Raw genomic sequence first — 22725 nt, forward strand, 5'->3', positions numbered from 1 at the left:
CTGAGATTTGGTTTTAAAACATCGACGTCTTTAAAAGAATATATGCAAAATGTTTTAAAATCTCCATAATCCACGCCTTTGTTATGTCCTCAAAAAATATTTTTTAAAAAGTCCACGCCTTTGTTAAGTCCTCAAAAAATATTTTTTAAAAACTCCACGCCTTTGTTAAGACCTAAAAAAATATTTTTTAAAAACTTCACGCCTTTGATAAGTCTTCAAAAAATATTTTTTAAAAAATCCACGCCTTAGTCTCATTCTGACTTCTAGATTCCTCGAAAAAAATGTTTTTATTGAAAAAATATCTTTTTTATTTTCTTGATTTTTTAATCATTTTTTTTTATTTTTTTATAATATTTAATTATTATATTAATTATATATAACTCCCCCTTTGTTTAAAATTAATTGAGCTGATTATCGTAGACAATGGCAAATAACCTCAATTATAATAAAAATTTAATAAGCAGAAAACAATAGAGAATACAAAATAACAATAAAACAAAAAAGCAAATCACTGAATATTGATTTATTCAAAAAACTGATTGACAAATTGTTTTCCCATTCCCGCCATCATGTCACCCCTTCCTCTATGCCACACAAAAAACCTGCATCTAAATTATACTACAGCACTCCTCAAAACACATGTATACACACTGTATCTAAATATAAAAAAATCGAACAAAAACAATTTCTGATTTTCAAGATCTTTTGTCGGAAATTAGAAGAGAAAACAACAACAATAACAACCATCTCAATCAATAACAGTTTATTTTTGTTTATATTTTCTCGATTTTCAATTAGAAACTTATTGTGCAGCTACAAAAAACTTTGTATCATAAGTATGCCACTTTAGATACGACAAAAAATCGAAATATATTTATAGACTAGAAGAAGAAAAAAATAGATATTTACTCTCAAAACTCATATAATTTCTTCTTATTTTGTCTTACAACCCCGATTTCCGATCAAACCATCACAGATGACCCGCCAGCCAACATCAGGCATCAACCAAATCAATTGCTTGCCAAATGAACTCAATATGAAATTGAGACAATCAAATATCAAAGCTTTGACTTCAGTCTATTGTGTAGTCGACGAACGAACGAACGCCCGCACGCCCATAATCGATACGATTTTCCTCTGAATGCGGTCATAAAGAAGGCCAGGCGGGAAGAGGAGGAGGGTAGAGTCAGTCAATCAGCATCATAGAGGAGGAAATAACAACATGTCTCCGAACAAAGTTAAATTGCAACCACAGACATGTTGGTGCCATAGATTGATTGTCGTCAATGACAATGTGGGGAGCAGCAAGACAAAAAAAATAAAACAGAAACAGAAAAAAGTCGTCAAGAAAAAAATAACAACAAAGCAAAATAGAAAAAAAAACGCCAACTCGTTCATGATGATGATTATAATAGGCAAAAAAATGTTAAGCGGGTGTTTTGTTGTCATTCCATTTCCCGCTTAAAAAGGAGAAACTTTAGCAAACGTTTTTATTTTATTGTTTCCAAAAAAAAATCCGACTCAACACAATACCACAAATAACATGCATTATAATATTCCAAAAACAACAACAATACCACCAAACACATCACACACACATTATAGACAACACAAAAAACGTGTTGACAAGCGTGTTGTTACGACTATTTGGTTGGCATCTCTCGAACGTTTAAATTGCACTCCGGTTGCATTTCAAGATGTGTTTATGGACTGGCGGGTTGTCCACCAGAGATCTGAGCATCACTTCATGTTGGCATCGTCTCCTCCCACGCCTGCCAGCCTAACCACTTAGGCGGCTTTGTGTGCGCTCTCGCTTAACTACTGATTAACTTTTGCGCAAACTTGTCGTCATCGTCGTCGCCAGTCAAGCTCAGCGTTATTTGATAGTTCGTTTTTTTTCGAATTCCGTAAATGGCAATTTTTTTTCTAAACTACAAAAAACAGTTTGAATGGAGGGAGGTCTAAGAAGATAGGAAAAATATTTTTTAAAAAATCCAGGATCTTGTTAAAACTTTTAATTTTGTGCAAATCGAAAGTTATGTAGGGACTTTGGTGCACCATTTACATAAACGAAACTGTATATGGGAGCTATATCTGAATCTGGGCCTATATTCTCGAAATATATATAGGGACTTTGGTGCCCCATTTACCTTAAATCGGACGAAAATATATATGGGAGCTGTATCTAAAATCTGGACCGATTTTCACGAAGTTTTGCAGACATCACTCTACGCTCAATTCATTACGCTGTGCCAAATTTCGTGCAAATCGAAAGAGATATAGGGACTTTGGTGCACCATTTACATCAAATCGGACGAAAATATATATGGGAGCTATATCTAAATCTTGACCGATTTTCGCGAAACTTGGCAGATATAACTCTAGGCTCAATATAGTACCTTATGCTAAATTTCGTGCAAATCGAAAGATATATAGGGACTTTGGTGCACCATTTACATCAAATCGGACGATAATATATATTGGAGCTATATCTAAATCTGAACCGATTTTCACGAAACTTGGCAGATATAATTTTAGGCTCAATTCAGTACGTTGTGCCAAATTTCGTGCAAATCGAAAGATATATATGGAACTTTGGAACACCATTTTCTTTAAATCGGACGAAACTATATATGGGAGCTATATCTAAATCTGGACCGATTTTCACGAAACTTGGCAGACATAATTTTAGGCTCAATTCAGTACGTTATACCAAATTTCGTGCAAATCGAATGATTTTTTTTAAAAAATCGGCACCTCTCTGTTATATCAAATATTTTTTTTTACCCCTCCTCCTTTAAAATTCAAATACGTCGATTTCCAAGAGAACAATACCTTGCCATAATGACATTTAATGTGGTAACTAACAACTCTTTAACTGCACATTTTATTATTTTTTTTATTCTGCTTGTGACATACACAAGCATGGTTCAAAAGAAAATGTGCAATATTAGACTATTTGGTTTTGTAGCCTACACTAAGGAGTCTTAGGTGAAATTTGAAGGCCCTTTTTGGAATTACAAATAAGTAGTGGTGGTAGTTCTTGAGTAGTAACTTCTTTTGCAATCATGTCATTTTCATGTTGAAGATTTCCTGTCATAAAATTTTATTTTAATTTCATTTTTATATAGTGTGTTTATTACTCCGCTACACCACCTCCCCTTGTGAGGAAGCAGTGGTAATGCCTTAGTAAGGAATTTTATGGTTTTTCGGAATGTGCTATTTTGTGGTTATGTTTATGAAGATTATGTCGCGATTATTGTTAAAACGTGTTGTTATTCCTTGTCACATGTCCGAACCTTCATTTATTGCAACTTGAATGAAAGTGTTTTGTTGGCAATCATTTCTTGGGAATATAGTAATAGTAGGAGCCTACTTGAAGTGACAAGGGTTGGGGGTAAAGCTGTGCAGTGGGAAAATGTTATATATGAAAAAATATTGAAATCGAAATTTTAATTAGAAATGCTTGGATTTCTAATAAGTGGTTGTGGGTTGGAGTTCAAAATTAACTCAACCCGTTCTAATTAGAATCTTATATATACTCTCATTTTAAATTTTTGTTTCATATTATTATTATTCAAAAACCTTAAGATTTAGTTTTAAATGAACACTTGGCCATTTGTTCCATGGATTTTAAATGATATTCTCTCCAATGAACTCCTACACCATTGCATCTCATTTAAGCATGTCATGAGAAACTAAGCAAAAAAAAAAACATGAAACCAGTCAATAATGTTCCTTTACAACTTTATGGTAATGTGGCTAATGATCTGGGCACGATTTATATTGCAAATACACTGAGAGAAAAACTATAAAAAAGGGAAAATTAAAGGGAAACTTTATGATGAATAAAATAAAACTTTATGAGATTTGTAACATTTTTTTTAATATATTGTTTTTAAATAAGATTTTAGATTTTTTGGAACTATTTTTATACCCTTCACCACACTGTGGTACAGGGTGTTATGTCTTTGTGCATATGTTTGTAACAGGCAAAAGGAATCGAGATATACCCAAGGTTCCTTTTGAGAATACGCATAGAATCACTTTCTGAGTCGATTTACACATGTCTGTCAGACCGTCCGACCGTCCATGTATTTTTGTTAACAAAGTATAGGTCGCATTTGTGATCCGATTTGGTTCAGATTTAGATATAGCTCCCATATATAGTTTCGTCCGATTTAAGGTAAATGGGGCACCAAAGTCCCTGTATATATTTCGATTTGCACGAAATTTGGCACGGAGTACTGAATTAGATCCAGAATGATGTGTACCAAGTTTCTTGAAAATCGGTTCAAATTTAGATATAGCTCCCATATATATTTTCGCCCGATTTAATGTAGATGGTGTATCAAAGTCCCTATATATCTTACGATTTGCACGAAATTTGATATAGAGTACTGAATTAGTTCCAGAATGATGTGTGCCAAGTTTCTTGAAAAACGGTTCAAATTTAGATATATAGTTTCGTCCGATTTAAGGTAAATGGGGCACCAAAGTCCCTATATATTTTTCGATTTGCACGAAATTTGGCATAGCGCGTTGAATTGGGTTTAGAATGATATGTGTAAAGTTTCGTGAAAATCGATTCAGATTTAGATATATCTCCCATATATATTTTCTTCCGATTTAAGGTAAATGGGGCACCAAAGTCCCTATATATCTTTCGATTTGCACGAAATTTGGCACGGAGTACTGAATTAGTTCCAGAATGATGTGTGTCAAGTTTCGTGAAAATCGGTGCAGATTTAGATATAGCTCACATATATATTTTCGCTGATTTAATATAAATTGTGTACCAAAGTCCCTATATATCTTCCGATTTGCACGAAATTTGGCATAGCGTACTGAATTGAGTCTAGAATGATGTGTGTACAATTTTTTGAAAATCGGTTCAGATTTAGATATAGCTCCCATATATATTTTCGTCCGATTTAAGGTAAATGGAGCACCAAAGTTCCTATATATCTTTCGATTTGCACGAAATTTGGCAAAACGTACTGAATAGACACTAGAACTATGTGTGTTAAGTTTCGTGAAAATCGCTGCAGATTTAGATATAGCTCCCGTATAAGTTTCGTGCTAATCGATTCAGTTTTAGATATTGCTCCAATATACTTTCGCACGATATAATTTTAATTTGACATAATTTTTTTAATTTTTTTAAGATTTTATATTTTCCCTTCCCCGATGCTAATTTTTCTCAGTGTATTATCTACTTAGCATTTATATGCAATTACCATTGAATATATGCGAATAATCGCATGTAACTGCCAGCTGGGTGAAGAACAATATTCCAGTAAAACCAAAAAAACGAAGAAGAAGCAGAAAACAACGACGTTAAATGGATTTACACATTATTTACTTTAAATGCTTATATGAGAAGTCGTTGTTGTTGGTATTGGATCCTCAAAGGAAAAAAATGAAATAAAAAGGAGGGCGGTTCTTTAAGGTTTATCTTTTTTGTTGATTTTGTTTTTTTTACTAAATAAAAGAATAATGAATATTAAATGCAAACAGCAACACAGTGTGGGAGCTTTGGCTTTAAAACAAATAAACAAAATTTTGTTAAAGGAAGGAACACATGAAGGGAGTTCACGTATGTGAGTGTGTGTGTGTGTGGATGAAAAATCACAATAAAAGGACAGACCGTGTTAAAGAAACAATTTCATGGCGGAACTTTGGTTTGAGGTAAAACAAAACATGGCTAAAAGGAAAAACGTAACGAAAAATATTATTTGTTTATAAACAAATAAAAATGACTACAGGGTCTGTTTTATGGATCCGACAAAGGATATGGTCATATCTTTTTTCAATATTTTCTTCCCACCCAATGCGGTCTTGCTATGAATAGATTACGAAACAACAGCAAAAAATCTTGCAATTTGTAATGTAAATAAATATCCAACCCTGCAAGAGAGGCGTAATATCAATACAAGGTTGTATCTTCCCCCACCTTTGTAATGTGTTGCTTTTATTGGTTTTCAGGGTATGCTGACCACTTCCACCATTCTTAAGGTTTGCCAGCAATTTGTAACGATTTTCTATTTTTGTTTTTTTTTCGAAATTCAATTGAATGAGAATTTGGCCAAAACAAACATTATTGGCCTTTAGCCAAAGTCATTGCTATTATTGTTTTTTTTTTTTTTTTTTTTTTGTTATAAAATGTTACCCAGTCATTGTTATGACAAACTCAACTGAGGAGGAGGAGGAGTCGGTCGTGTCGGCAGGGTGATGGTACGATGGTTCACATACAATAACATTTCCATTTAATAGTTTGCTAATTCAATTAGCAAATGTTTGTCAATAGTCATAGGTACTTAAGTTTACATTTTTTTCTTCGTTGTCTTCTTCTTCCACTTCTTGTTAAGGTTGGAGTCATGCCCAGCCATGTTTGGTTGTTGTAAATGAGGGAGGATGATGTCGAATTGTTGAATTTGTTGCTCATTTTTTGTTGTTTGTTTAACAAATTAACATATTTACAAGAAATCGGAGAACAAAGAGAGGAAAGAAAACATGTCAGAAATTTCACTGCAACTGCTTAAATAGTTATGGGAATGAGAACGCTATGAGATGGGATCAAAGTTAAGATATTTTACCACTATGACAATGTCAATTTCTTGTTAACAAAATAATTTGGCCGTAACTAACTGAAAAAATGCAACAATGTATTTAAAACCAGTAAGGAAAGCAGTAAAGTCGGACAGGGCCGACTATATGATACCCTTCACCACTTTGGGTATATTCTACATATGTATCCTAACAGATGTAGCGTGTTTGTTATATATCTATATCTGAACCGATTTCAGGAAAACTTGTCAGAAACTAATTTTTATTACTTCAGTACATTGTGTCAATCGGCCTAGCAACATCATTCTGTACCCTATACCGAAATTCGAGAAAATCGGAAGATATATAGGGACTTTGGTGCACCAATTACATAAAATCGGACGAAAATATATATGGGAGGTATATCTAAATCTGAACCGATTTTCAGGAAACTTAACACACATCATTCTAGACCTAATTCATTACGCTATGCCAAACTTCGTGCAAATCGAAAGATATATAGGGACATTAGTTGACTATTTACCTAAAATCGGGCGAAACTATATATGGGAGCTATATCTAATTCTGAACCGATTTTCATGAAACTTTGCACACATCATTCTGGAACTAATTCAGTACTCCGTGCCAAATTTCGTGCAAATCGAAAGATATATAGAGACTTTAGTTGACTATTTACCTAAAATCGGGTGAAACTATATATGGGAGCTATATCTAAATCTGAACCGAATTTAATGAAACTTAACACACATCATTCTTGACTTAATTCAGTATGCTATGCCAAATTTCGTGCAAAGCGAATGATATATAGGGACTTTAGTTGACTATTTACCTTAAATCGGACGAAAATATATATGGGAGCTATATCTAAATCTGAATCGATTTTTCCAAATTTCAATAGGGTTCGTCCTTGGGCCAAATAAGTGACCTATGTAAAATTTCATCCAATTCGGATCATAAATGCGACCTGTACTTTGTTCACAATTTAACATGGACAGATGGACGGACGGACTGACATGCATAAATCGACTCAGAAAGTGATTCTATGCATATTCTCAACAGGAACCATGGGTCTATCTCGATTATATTTGCCTGTTACAAACATATGCACAAAAACATAATACCCTGTACCACAGTGTGGTGAAGGGTATAAAAATACATTAAAGAAGATAAATTGAGATCATGTTGGAGGAAGAAAAAGAAAAAACCCTACCTACAAAAATTTTAAAAAAGTTCGCGCCTAAAAATCTGCTCAAAAATATTTTACACTCCATGTCCTACGACAATCTTGGACGAAATATTTAAAAAAAATCGCCCCTAACAATAGTCTTCATAACAAAATATTTCATTTTAATCAATCATTGACCTTTTTGGGTCTTGAGAATCAATTCTTTATCTCTCAAATTCCCTTTCTTCGTGTTCATGATTTTTATTTCAACACTGCTTAAATACAATCCCACTATTATTTGTCACATTTTAATAAAAAAAAATCAAACCTGACGAAGAGGTTGGAGGGCATTACCCCTCTCAAGCTTCATTATTTGACAAAACATACCCAAACCGAGCAAACAATCAACTAAAATGCATCATTCATTAGTATTATTTTAATGTTCCCTACCTGAGGAAGATGATATCGAATTATTTCCAAACACTGACACACACAAAGTCATCGACATAATCCACCAAACAAACTATAAACACCTCCAAACTCATGACAAAAGATAAATCCCTCGGAGCGCAACACTTAAACAACAACAAAACCAGCAACAAACAAATGTTGCAATAACAATTATGTTCAGCCAACACGACTGCCAGGTTCGCGTTTACTGATTTGTTTTTTTTTTTTTTTTGGTTCGGCGAAAAAAGGGAACCTCATATATCACCACACATAATTTTCGTTTTTTTTAATCTTGGCTTGAGCCGCCACAACATGAAGAACAACACGTTCAGCTTTTTCTAAAGTAAACGAAGAGTCAACCATCATCCGGCAATTGGAAGTTTAAGCCAACGCAAATAAGACCAAGACAAAAATATACAAAACAAAAACTGATTTACACAAACGTGACACGAACTGAACTGAACTCTACATCGAATATCCCAGGGAAGAGGGTATGGAAAAATCTCTTATAAAGAATCTCAGACGAGGAAACCTGAAATACCCTTAGGCTTTTGTTCTTCTGTTTTTATTCTTCAATGCTTGTTGTTCTGTCGTTCATTCAGATTGGCCTAATGATATTATTGGTTCGGGCTTAAATGCTGCCAAAAACAGCCTTCCAAACATTTGTTGTAGCAAAAATTAAGTTTGAAGCCAACTTCCCCCAAATGATACTCAAAAACTCAGATTGTCATATTGACCCAAAAGGGCAGGGAAATTTTTGGTACTGGCAAAATATTTATTCTTAACAGTAGAATACAGCAGCCAGCAGCAGGAGCAGCAGCTTCGATCGAAACGTGTGGGCATTTTTTTAGTAAAACGACAAGAATATGTTTTGTGTTGAATTTAAAAAAGATCAGTAGGTGCCCAGTAACAACCACAACAATGCATATTTTATTGACCCACAGGTCTTTAAAGAAAAATATATACAAATCCCTGCTGAAAGTATTAAAGGAACAAGACACAATTTTGTTGATGGACTGCTGGCAAACAAAAATCTGCATGTCTTTCGGGTTGGTGTTTAGAAGGAAATACAGCAACTATCTTTGACAATCATTAAGTCAAGTTTGCCTACTTCAGTAACAAGTTTTTTGAAAAAAAAAAATATTTAAATGTCGATATTGGGAGGACAAGACAGTGGTCACCAAAACTATTGGCACAATCCATAAATAATAATTATGTTTAGAAAATATTTGTCGAAAATTTAATTCTTCAATTTCACTTATAAATAAAGGCTTTAAAAAACGTGTCCAAAATCAACACCTGAAAATAGGCACTAAGAAAAATATGTATCCAATATTCACCACAGCTTTTAATAGTTCTTGAAAATATTTTTAAAAAATCCAGGCGGAAAAAATTTTTTGAATTTTTAAAAAATCCTCACCTAGTCCGAAAATATTTTTAAAAGCCTTCCCTTTGTTTTTAAAAAATAATATTAAACATCTACGCCTAAAAATAGACTTTAAAAATTATTAATAACCATATTCGCCTAAAAATAGGCTTTAAAAATATTATTAAATATCTACGCCTAAAAATATACTTTAAAATATTATTAAAAATCTACGACTAAAAATAGACCTTAAAAAATCTGAAAATTAATTTAAAAAATCTCCGCCTAAGTATAGTCTTTGAAAATAAAAATAAATAAAAATAGTCTTATAGTCCTTAAAAAATATTCTTCAAGACAGGCACAATCCATAAATAATAATTATGTTTAGAAAATATTTGTCGAAAATTCAATTCTTCAATTTCACTTCTAAATATAGGCTTTGAAAAAAATGTGTCCAAAATCAACACCTGAAAATAGGCACCAAGAAAAATATGTGTCCAATATTCACCACGGCTTTTAATAGTTCTTGAAAATAAATTTAAAAAATCCAAGCGTAAAAAAATTGTTTGAATTTTTAAAAAATCCTCAGCTAGTCCGAAAATATTTTTTAAAACCTTGCCTTTGCTTTTAAAAAATAACATTAAACTTCTACGCCTAAAAATATACTTTAATAATTATTAATAAACATCTTCGCCTAAAAATAGGCTTAAAATATTATTAAACATCTACGCCTAAAAATATACATTAAAATATTTTTAAAAATCTACGACTAAAATAGAATTTAAAAAAATATTTTTAACGTTTCATGCCTAATGATGTGCTCTGAAAATTAATTTTTTTAAAAGTCCACGTCTTTAAATAGTCCTTAAAAAATATTTTTAAAAGATACCCGCCTAAAAGTAGTCTTTGAAAATAGGTTTAAAAAATCTCCGCCTAAATATAGTCTTTGAAAATATTTTAACAAAATACCTACCTAAAAATAGTCTTATAGTCCTTAAGAATATTCTTAAACATCCAGGCGTATAAAAATAGTCTGAAAAAATATTTTCAAGTAATCCCCGCCTTGAAATAGTCTTTGAATATATTTTTTTTAAATCCTTGCCTTTGAATGGAACTTAAACAAAATTATTATACATCCACGCCTATAAACATAATTTAAAAATTATTTGTTAAACGATTCACGCCTAATGATGTGCTCTGAAAAATTATTTATAAAAAATTCACGCCTAAAAATAGTCTTCGGAAAAAATATTTTCAAGATATCCACGCCTAAAAATAGTCTCTGAAAATGAATTTTTAAAAATCAACGCCTAATGATGTGCTACGAAAAATAATTCTAAAAAACACCCCTAATGATATGCTCTGAAAAAATATTTTTTTAAAAAATCCACGTCTTACGATAGGCTTTATGATAAAAAAAATCCAAGCCTTAAAAAATCGACCCATAGAAATAGTTATTCAAAAAAATTTTTAAAGAAAATCCACGCTAAAAAAGTCTCATGAAACCGGTTTTTTAACACATTATTTTGAAAAAAAACATTCTCGAACTTCGATCCCGTTACTAACTAGCATCTAGATTTACATCCTGCTCCTAATGAACCTAATTAACTTGTTGCAGAAAATCAATTTTTCTTCGTCTTTTTCTTTTCCTACTCTCTCCTTCCACTTGGTAATTAACATCTAACCGGCCATAGACATTAAATTAATTTTCCTCAGCTTCCCAGAGGCGGCCTGTATTCTGCATTGGCTGCCTTTAAAGCAGCAAATGAAATCTCCAACTCATTTCAATTTGTTAAACATGGCCAACTTTTGTCATTGCCAAATGGTCGATACTTAATCATTGGGCGGCGCACAGCCGATATCAACACCATTCTATAGACTTTGGACTTCAGTCTGGTGGTGGAAGAAAGGAAGGAGAACCAAAACATCTTTAGAAAAAAAATCAAGTCCATCTACAAGAAAAGGGAAACAGTTGCAGTTGTTGTTTTTGGCATGGGATTATTTTTTTCTGCGGAACATTGGCATGTTAGCTAATTTATAATGGGAGTTGTATGCTGGGGATGGAGTTTTTTTTTCCTGGGGATCCCTTTTTTGTTATTTGCATGTTCATGATGCTCAGACGTGGTATTTGTGTTCCCAACTTTTTTGTTGCTTTTTTTTTTGGGCGACATTCCTCCTAACACATTGCCTACATTTGAATAAATATCTATGGCGCAGTCAAAGACGCCAAAAATGTTGTCGTATCTGTCTGGATGTTTTGCTGACTTGGCGTTGTTGTTGTTGTTTTTTTGTCTTTTTTGATAAAGTGTTTTTTGTTGTAATTGAATTGGCCATTAGCAATGGAAAATTGTTTCATTTGAGATTGCTGGGGTATTTTTTTTCAAAAACGATGGGAATTAGATGGGAGAATATTTATTTTGTACAAACAGTTGGTCATGAAAATAAATCACAATTTTTTATCATTCATGGAAAGCTTGGGAATCAAGCGACAAGGGCAGATGGATTTGTAGTAGACTTTAAAGTCCTCATTGAACTCAAAGAAATAAGTTTAGCTGCATATTGTTGCTATCTAAGCTTTATGATCCAACCATTTGGTTTGATGCAGTTGATAACAAACTTCATTTTTTCCAATAGATTCTTATTGGAATACTGAACATATTTCCAAAGATGTGAATACAATTTTCTCTGTCAAACCCAATTCTAAGGATATTAAAAATTTTGGTTTGATGCTCTAACCATCAAACCTCTTTTTTCAAAAAATACCAATCAGACTCTAACTGTATTTGCCGCTTCCATGCAATATGTTTGCTATTAAACCACTCTACAACAACATCAAACCAATTGATATGCAGTTATTCGTATCAAAATTCTTCGAATTACTCAGTTCCAACATGGGGTTTTTGCCACATAGAAATGGAAAAAAATCTATTTCCTCGAATTTATTGGTACAGTTTCATATGTGGCGCCCAACATCATCAAACCTCAAATTGAAGAGAAAAAATCATTTCCATTCCTTTGAATTTATTTGTGCATTTTCATGAGTGGCGTCAAGCCAATTGGTATGAAGTTGTTCGTATCAAACTCCTTCGACTTCCTCAGCTTCAATATGGGGTTTCCAGGTGCAGGGAAATGAAAAAAAAAAAACATTCCCTCTAATTTATTGGTACTATTGCATGAGTGGCGCCCAACATAATCAAACCTCAAATTGAAATTAAAAAACCTTTTCATTTCATTAATTTTTTGTGCAAAAAATCATCAAAAAACTTTTTAAATTCGAAATGTTCATATCAAACAACATTCCAGAACCATCAAACTAATTGATTGATGATTCCCATTTTTTCAAATCTCATCTTTGATCACTCCAGTTTTGTATATAATTTTTCAAACAATCACCTAAAAAATTACCTCATTTTTGATTTTTCTTAAAGATATTAAAGTGGCGCCCAACATCATCAACAACCTCTGGGTTTGAAAGGGTCATTTAATTTTTTTCTATTTAGTTTTCTCATAATTTTTTACTAATAAATAAAGCCATTAACGACTTGAATACCAATTTATGGCCTTTTTCCTTAGAAAAAGATCCACCTACATCCTATCACAAGCATGGGGTCAAAAGTTACGAAAATACATCCACACATGTTGCATACAAAAAAAATTATGTGAAGTTGTTTCTTGGTTAGCTCATCAAACGAAAAATGTTGTAGGTCGCTGTAATCGTGCTTGCAACAACTCTGTGTGCAATTTTTCCAGCAATAAAAGAAAATCTTTGAAAAATTGTCAAAAGTCGCATTTAAATTTGCAAAAAAAAATAAAAAAACCTAACTTCAAACCACCTACGACTTCAACTAAATCTATTGTGAAATCCATTAACAGTGCCAAAAGTTTTGCCGCAAAAGTCATGAGGCAAAAAAAATTCAATTACCCATCATCATTAAAGTCAAGCCGAAAACAACGAGCAACCAGCAACCCACAGCCATTGGCGGTTTAACTTATTCACAATACTCCGGGAAGACGACGACAATAAACATTTAAACATTTACAGCAAAATGTAATAAAACATGACAAACTAAAAAAGAAAGAAATAGAAGCTGATGGCAGAAAGACGAACTGGCAAATCCTTGGGGTTACACTCCTGAAAAGTTGTCAAATGTCTAGGGTTTAACAAACATGCTGTAGAGCAAGAGGCTTAAGAGTCATGATGATGAAGTAGAGATGGTCTGCAGCTGCTTAAAGGTTTTCGGGTTAGTGCCTGGGTGGCACCTACACTTGGCTGGCGGATAATATATGGAGTCAGTTAGGGAGAGAGGAAATTAAAATAAATAAAATGAGATCGGTGAATTTGTGGCACAGAAAGGTATTAATTTTAGCTTCAAACCTCATCAAACCAGAAGTAGTTTGATAGTGTTTAAGACTTGTTGTATTTAAACTAAGTATCAAACATAATGATGTGACATCAAACTAGTGATGTTGGAAGCCTAAAAAATTACAATGATTTCCTTTTGTTATTATAGTTAAACCAAAACCATCTAAACCCAACCCTCTTAATTTGTATTTAATTAACAAAATTGTAAAAACTTAAGATTTTGTATAATTTTTATTAAATTCCCATATCCTCCACTTAAAAATTAAATTCTCATAGTTCCAATCTGATAATCTCAACTTCATAATTTTTATCTTAAATTATCTTATGTATCTTGAGTCTCTCAACAACCTCCTCATGATCTCAACTTGTCTGCTAAAGCAACCTCCTAAAACAAGTTGCCAGCATCTGGACATCAAACACAAACCTGCAGCCAGCCAATCACATGTTATAACACAGCAGCCAAATTGTCAATAGAGATGACATGCAAAAATGTCAGTCAAATGCTTGTCGGAATTTCATGGACTTCTTCTTCATCTACGTTATCTGCAGTGCACCACCTCCTGTCAGGAGGTAACAGCAACAACAGCATAACAACATGCGAAATGCAGTGCAACACGCATGTTAACCACATCAAACAAAAAAAAAATACTTCTCCACACTGTCATACCGCCACATGATTTAATGGCATGCTGACTCTGACTGGACACATTTTTCGCCAGGAGGACAAGAGAAGAATTTTGTTGGTGGCAAGAAGGGAAATGGGAATTTAAAAAATAGGAGAGTATGTGAAACAAAAAGAAAAAAATTAATTTTAACACCTAACAACGTCATGGATTTTTAAAAAATATTTTCTGAACACCTAACAAAGGCGTGGCTTTTTATACCCTTCACCACACTGTGGTACAGGGTATTATGTATTTGTGCATATGTTTGTAACAGGCAAAAGGAAACGAGATAGACCCATGGTTCCCTTTGAGAATATGCATAGAAACATTTTCTGAGTTGATTTACGCATGTCCGTCTGACCGCTCGTCCACGTATTTTTTGAAAAAAAGTACAGGTCGCATTTATGATCCGATTTGGTTGAAATTTGGCACAGTTCACTTATTTGGCCCAAGGACGAAACCTATTGAAATTGGAGAAAATCGGTTCAGATTTAGATATAGCTCCCATATATAGTTTCGGCCGATTTTTTTTTTGAATGATACTCCAAACTCCCAATATTTTTCCGATTAAGCAGAATTTTGCATAGCAAATGCAATTGAGGAAAAAATTATGTGTGACAAGGTTTGTTTAAATCGGTTCAGATTTTTTAAAATATTTGCTCAATATTCTTTAAATAAATATATTTTTGAATTTTTTTATTTTTATACCCTACACAACTATGTTGTCAGGGTATTATAGCTTTTTGAAGCCCCACAAGTTTGTAACTCCGCGAAATATTGGTCCTAGACCCACCTTTAAGTATACCGATCGTTATATCTCGACTAGCTGAGTCGATCTAGACATGTGTGTCCGTCCGTCCGTCTGTCCATTATATTTTGTAAACACGATACAGGCCACAGTTATGAACCAATCTTCACGAAATTTTGCATGTAGGATGGGTTTCTGGCTAATGAAGACCCCTATAGTTTTTGGAAAAGATCGGTTAATATTTAGGGGATGAAATGGACCAACAACTTTATTTTTGTCGGGTTTTCTGGTCGCTCCAGAGGCCGCAATTATGACCCAAACACCGCGAATTTTAGCATGGAGAAGGGAATCGGGGCAAAGAATAAGCATGCCTATTTTGATAAAGATTGGTCAATATTTAGCGGGTCAAATGGACCCAGACTTTTGTGTGGAAAATGACAAAATTTGTATTCTATGGCGTATATATTTACTCCTGAAGGACATAGACCCGAGAAGTTGATAGTATATCCAAGAGGAATGGTTCATCTTTACATTGATACCAATTGCATTATCGTTGTATTCAGATTTGAGAGTTACACTTAAATATTTAGAGGACCTTACGTTTTCAAATATTATTTAGTAACTCATTACCACACTAGAAGGCGAAAATATATCGCGGATCGCTTAGAAATTTTCCATGAGGATCCAGGTATGGTCATGGACAACGCCTATAATTTTCGGTGATGATCAGATAATAATATTTGGACGAAGTGACCCGAAAACTTAATTTTTTGTGTTTTTTTATGAGTCGATTTATAGGCCACTATTGAAAGCCGGACATCACAACACAACCCACGATGAAGGGGATCTGGACAAGTAATTATAAGAGCTGTACTGAATATTAGTAATATTATTAGACGTCTAGTCGGTCAAGGGGGTACAAATATCGCTAAATATTTCCCAAGCTCAGAATATCGAACCATAGAAAATTAGATTTTCGTGGAAGTTCTGTAGAGTATCATAAATAAAAATATTTTTTAATACCTTTAAATTTTTTTTAATATTTTTTTAAATATATAATTTTTTTTAATATATATTTGAATCTGTTTAAAAATATATTTTTTGCATATTTTTAAAAATGTTTTTGGTGTTTTTTTTAAGTATATTTTTTAAGCTCTAGGCTTGAATCCCCTCCTCGGAATATTGAGTTATCAAATGTCTTCCCCCTTTGATATTATTTTAATAACCACATATGATTTAATGCGGGATATATTTCTAACGACCACAGACAATCACTCCTACCCCTCCCCACCCTTTGACAACCAAAATTACAATTATTATCCAATTTTGTAATTAATTATAACAGACAGTCGCTCAACCCTATGGGTGAATTAATAACCCGCTTGTTTTGTTGGTGGTCATTTCACACTTCCTCATGACATTGTCTTAGTTCGGAATTTTTCAATCTCATATTTCTTTGGAATTTTATTGTGATGACGATGGTGATGTTGTCTGATGATGGTTGTCAAATTACATAAACACCAAACAAATATGATGATAATAACAATAGAAATTAGAGCGCTTCATAATATAATTAATTACATCAGTTCATTATTGTTAAATTAATTTGAAACAGCAATAACAACCACAACATATATGACATCGTTGTTTCGAATAAGAATAGGGGGAAATGGAAAGGGGAACCGAATTTTTTATTTCTAAAAAAATAAATAATTCCATTTTAATGGACCCCATTTTAATTTCATAATTTACACCATAAAAAGGGTAACATTTGTGCCCAAAAAAAATAAAAAAAAATTGTCTGCAATTGCGTGGTTCTCCACGCCGAGTGACACATGAGTGGCATATGGTTCCATGATAGACAACAGCAGCCCCGGCCTCAGTAACTCTTTTTGTTGGTTTGCTTTGGCAACTGTCAAAAGTGCATTGGCCATTCATTTAAGTAATGTAATCGTCGCCAGCGCCTTCGAGCCTCCACAAACAAACACACACACACATTCCATTCATTATAATGGCAAACTTGCCCAAGCAGCAATCAAATCAAATAACCAGACGGCCTGCCAGCCAAAAAGCCATTCAGCCAACCCAACCATACGCCCAAATATATCCAATAATAATCCCAAAAATAAAACATATTCTTCGTACATGTGTACAATAAAATCAGAAAAAAATGTAATAATAACATCTCAGGCAACAACAACAATAACAAAAAATTATAACAACAACAAACAATTTTTATATAGTGTAGTCGTATAGTTTAGTCAGTTGGCGAGCCGGCTGCTGCCAAACATTATTTTTTTTCGAAACTTGTTTTCACAAGTGTTTTGGTGGATATTTTTTCAAATTCCAAAATTCAATAAATCCAAAAAAAAATAGCCAACATGTTTTGTCCATCACAAAAATCCATTCACACATACATCCATCCAACAGATTTTCAGTTGCATTTGAATTTTTTTTTTCTGCCCAGATTTTTTCATTCTTTATATTTTTTAAATCATTTCAAGTGGGTTTAATGTTTGTTTGTGTGTTGTTGCTTGGTTTGATATCAAACAGTCCATTCACACTCTGTTTTCAATCAACCTCAATGGAAGGGACTGGGCGAACTGACCCCAAAATGCAATGCAATAATACCCTCATTATGTGTATGACACAAGACAACAATGTTCGGTTGAGAGATTATCCCAAATGAAGAGGGAGAGGAGGCGGAGTAATGACAATAAACAGTTGGCCCAACATTGCTGTATTGGGGTCCAGGGAAGGAGGAAGTGGAAAATGGCCCTTAAGGCAAGATTTTTTCTCTCAGATTTTTTCATATTTTTCAGATCAGATTTTTTGGAATTTTTTTTAATTTAATTTTTTAATAAAATTTATTTTTTTTTTTCTTTATTTTTCTAGGCTTCTTGTTGGCGCTCCCCTGGATAAAAATCTACAGCCGGGTACCAATCATTCGGGTGCTTTATACAAATGCCCCATAACACAAAAGTTTGATGACTGTGAACAGGTTATAACCGATGGCCGAAGATGTAAGTATTATTTTATTTTAAAAATAATTTTAATTTTTATAAAAAAAAATAGAATAGTTTGTCCACAAAAAATTGAAAATATTGTAAAAGTAAAGATTTTTTCAAAAACAGAAAACCAGAAAGAAATATTGGATTTTTATACCCTCTACCATAGTAGGGAGAGTATATTAATTTTGTCATGCCGTTTGTAACTCATCGAAATATTTATTTCCGATCCTATAAAGTATATATATTCTTGATCAGGGTAAAATTCTAAGACGATCTACCCATGTCGGTCAGTCCGTCCGTCTGTTGTAATCACGCTTCATTCTAAAGGAATTAACATAGGGAGGTCACATTTGGCATAGTTTTGTCTTTTGTCTGCAGGCAGGTTCGAAGTTCGAAGATGGGATATATCGGTTCACGTTTTGGCAGAGCTCCCATATAACCGTACCACCAAAAATTTCGGTATGTTTGGGTTCTTGACCGCCTTTTTACAACCGAATACACTGAAATTTGGTACATCGGGTTATTATTGGGTACTGAATGTCTCCACAAAAAATTATAAATATAGGTCCACTTTTTCTGGTAGCCCCCATATAACGGTGCCTCCTAATTTTCAGTATTTTGGGGCTTTCGATCGTATTTTTCCACTGAATTGGGTGTAATTTAGCATTATGAGTTCTTAATAGGTACCAAATCCCTCCACAAAAAAATTATAAATATAGGCCGATTTTTCGGATAGCCGCCAAATAAGTGTACCTAATCTCCTAATCTCCCCACCAAAAAATGTTTAATATTCGCCCCATTTTTGGTATCGTTACCATATAACCCCCTTTTTATACCCTACACAACCATATTGTCAGGGTATTATAGCTTTGTGCAGCCCCAAAAGTTTGTAACGCCGCGAAATATGGGTCCTAGACCCACCTTTAAGCATACCGATCGTCATATCTCGACTAGCTGAGTCCGTGTGTCTGTCCGTCTGTCCATTATAATTTGTAAACACGATACAGGCCACAGTTATTGACCAATCTTCACGAAATTTTGCATGAAGGATGGGTTCTGACCAATGATGGGGAGTTACACTTAAATATTTACAGGTGCTTACGTATTCATATATTATTTAGTAACCCATTACCACACTATAGGGCGGAAATATAGCGCTGATCGCTTTGAAATTTTCCATGAAGATCCAGGTATGGTCAAGGAGAACGGCTATAATTTTCGATGATCCATCAGATAATAATATTGAGATGAAGTCAACCGAAAACGTATTTTTTTATGTTTTTTTTCGATTCGATCTATAAGCCACAATTGAAAGCCGAACATTACAACACAACCCAAGGTAATCCCCTGTTTGGGAGGTACCAAAAGGAGTGGATCGATATTCCCCATGTTCAAACTTGAAGTAACCTTGAAGTAAGTTTGGATGAAATAAAAATTGGGTCTAGGACCAATATTTCGAACCATAATCGGTTTGTAGAAATGTCGGTATAGGTACACTTTTCGGTTTGTTCCCTATATTTTTATTTCAAGTACCTGTCAGTATATCTATGGTGGAGCGTATCCAAATATTTTGTGAAGGGCTATATAAAAGGCGTGGACTTTTTAAAGAATATTTTTTCCGAGCACTATATTAGGGCTGGACTTTTTAAAGAATATTTTTTCCGAGGACTATATAAGGTGTGGACTTTTTAAAGAATATTTTTTCAAGGACTATATAAGGCGTGGACTTTTTAAAGAATATTTTTTTCAAGGACTATCTTTGTGTTTAAATTTTTTTCTGGTTTTCTTATATCTTTACTTGTCTCCAAAATAAAATATAATTGTTATGTATTTTATATCAATATTATAATTTATGTATATGAAAAAAAGAACTCCCAATATGTTGAGGATTATCTCTATGTTAAATAGTTTAGTTAGTTTATATTTTTCCCCTCTCTGTGTTTTATTACAAATTGAAAAGAAATGTTTTTTATAAAAATTTAATTTTTTATTTTCTTGGTGAAGGGATTATTTTTTTCAATTACAAAAATATATATATATATATATATATATATATATAAATAAATACAACAAAATCCTAATACAAAAAGGGCAATTTGCGGATCGATATTAAAAAACAAGATTTAAATAACCCAATAAAAAAAGAATTGGCTTTCTTTTAACTAAAATCCATGTTATAGGTTTTTTCTTTTGCATTTAATATACAAAAAAATAATTATTAAAAATATATAATTTATTTATTTAATTTTTTCAAAAAAGGTGTTTGTAAATAATCCCTTTTTATCTCAAGTAGTTAGCAAAAAAAAAATAAAAAATATATTTTTTTCTCTCTTAAATAAATAATAAAAATATTTATTTATTTTAGTAGTTAGTAAATAAAATATTTATTCTTGAGTTGCATTAGTTTCTATAATTTTTTTCTCTTACTATTTTTTTATATATACAAAAATATATTATAATAAAATAATATCATCTCAAGGCAAATTTCTGTGTTTGTGAAAAAAAAAATATTTTATGTGAAATTAGTTTCACTAGAAGCAGAAGTTTCACTTTTAGAACAGCAAAATGTGACTAAAAAAAATATTAAAAATATAAAATAAAATTTCAAAACTTAAATATTTGTAAATAATACAATATATAGCAACTCCCCTTTATATATTCAGTGTTTGCAAATTTTATAAAAAAATATATATTGGAAAAATTTAATTAAATTATGTATTAATATATTATTTTTATATATAGCCAAGACAACAAAGCTTATTTTAGCAAATGCAAAATTTTTAAATAACCAAACAGAAAAAATAAAAAAAATCAGCTAAAGGCGGCTTGAAAGCCAGCGAACAAGAAACCATTTTGGCCCAATAACAACTTTTGCTAAAACTGGCTTCAAATTTTTTTTATATATAGACAAAACAAAAAACTTAAAAAAAATAAAATAATCCGTAAAAGCAAATTATTAATTATATTTTCTTTCATGTACATTTTTCTTTTTTTCTTTTCCCCTTTTATTTTTTTGTTTTATAAAAATTTATGTTTTTATTTCAAAAAAAAAATAAAATTTTGTGTTTCAACGAAAAAAACAAAATCAAAAAATTGGTCAACACATCCACTATATTTCTTCTACACCCAACAAATCAAAAATCTATATGAAAAAAATCAACTGCTACTAAAAACCAAAAAATTCGAAATAATCAAAATCCAAAAAAACAAAACTCTTCTGTAGCGCCTGAAGGAGTCTATGAACCTAGTAAGTGGTATGGGTGCTTTATTTGTTACATCATGAAAATTCGCATCATTTCTATTTTAACCCATTGCTAAATTCCAAAAAAAAAACAACAAATTAAAAACTCGAAATTTTTTGTAATATTTATTTTTGTTGTTGCTTTTTAATTGCTTAACCCAAAAAAATGGTATTCAAAATAATATTTTTTAACACATCAAGCACCACTACAAAAAACCAATCAACCAGCATTTGCATTTCTTAAAAAAAAGCTTCTTAATATTGTAAATAATTTGCAAATATATGTAAATAAATAAAATTGGCTTTTATTCATTTTATATTATTGTTTTTTAATTTAAATTTTGTGTTCGCATGACATTTTTTAACAAAATTTTTTATGAATAATTTTTGTAATTTGTTTTTTTATTTTTTCTTTTTTTATATTTTATAAATATTAAAAAATATTAATTTTTTATACTATAACAAATATTTTATTAATATAAAAAATATTTCATTAATATAAAAAATATTTTTTATGCTATAAAACACAATTCATTTATATAAAAAAAAATATTTTTTAAATAAATAGAAAAATTCATTAATAAAAAAATCTTTTTTTTTTTTAAAAAAATCTTTTTTTTAAATAAATAAAAAAAATTTTTTTTAAAAAAAAAAATTCTTTTTTTTAAATAAATAAAAAAATATTTTTTTTAACATAAAAATCTTTTTTTTAAATAAATAAAAAAAATATTTTTTAACAAAAATCTTTTAAAATATAAATATATCAAATAAATTGTTCATGTTTAAAAAATTTATATTACAAATAATATTTTATATATAAAGAATATATTTTATATTTAAATATATAAAAGATATTTTTTTTATATTTTAAAACATATTATATTTTTTAAATTAAAACAATATATATTTTTAAAACAAATCAAAATATTTATTAATAATTTTTATTAATTAAATATTAATAAATTAAATATTATTAAAAAAATATTAATTTAAAAAATATTTTTAAAAATATAAAAAAATTTTTTAATTATATATAAAAAAGTTATATTTTTCAATATTTATAAAAAATAATTTTTAATATTTCTATATAAATATATACTTCTTAATAACTTCCATTAACCTCTTCAAGTAGTTGCTTCTTTCCAC

At 31.5% G+C, this 22725-nt stretch overlaps 1 protein-coding gene across 2 annotated transcripts in view; it reads left to right on the top strand.

Moving 5' to 3' along the window:
- Positions 1-22725, top strand: part of LOC133334376 (integrin alpha-PS1-like) — a 146391-nt gene that overhangs the window by 93131 nt on the left and 30535 nt on the right. Inside the window, exons 2-3 of one of the 2 annotated variants that reach the window (XM_061542676.1) lie at positions 18223-18350; positions 21562-21585. In XM_061542676.1, the coding sequence (XP_061398660.1) occupies positions 18223-18350; positions 21562-21585 (152 nt within the window). The remainder of the gene's footprint in view (positions 1-18222; positions 18351-21561; positions 21586-22725) is intronic. The other variant, XM_061542683.1, reaches the window with a different exon arrangement.

The sequence above is a fragment of the Musca vetustissima genome, unplaced genomic scaffold (genome assembly GCF_032173495.1).
Source record: "Musca vetustissima isolate MV318-11 ecotype Yass unplaced genomic scaffold, APGP_CSIRO_Mvet_v1 utg1798, whole genome shotgun sequence".
Lineage (NCBI taxonomy): Eukaryota > Metazoa > Arthropoda > Insecta > Diptera > Muscidae > Musca > Musca vetustissima.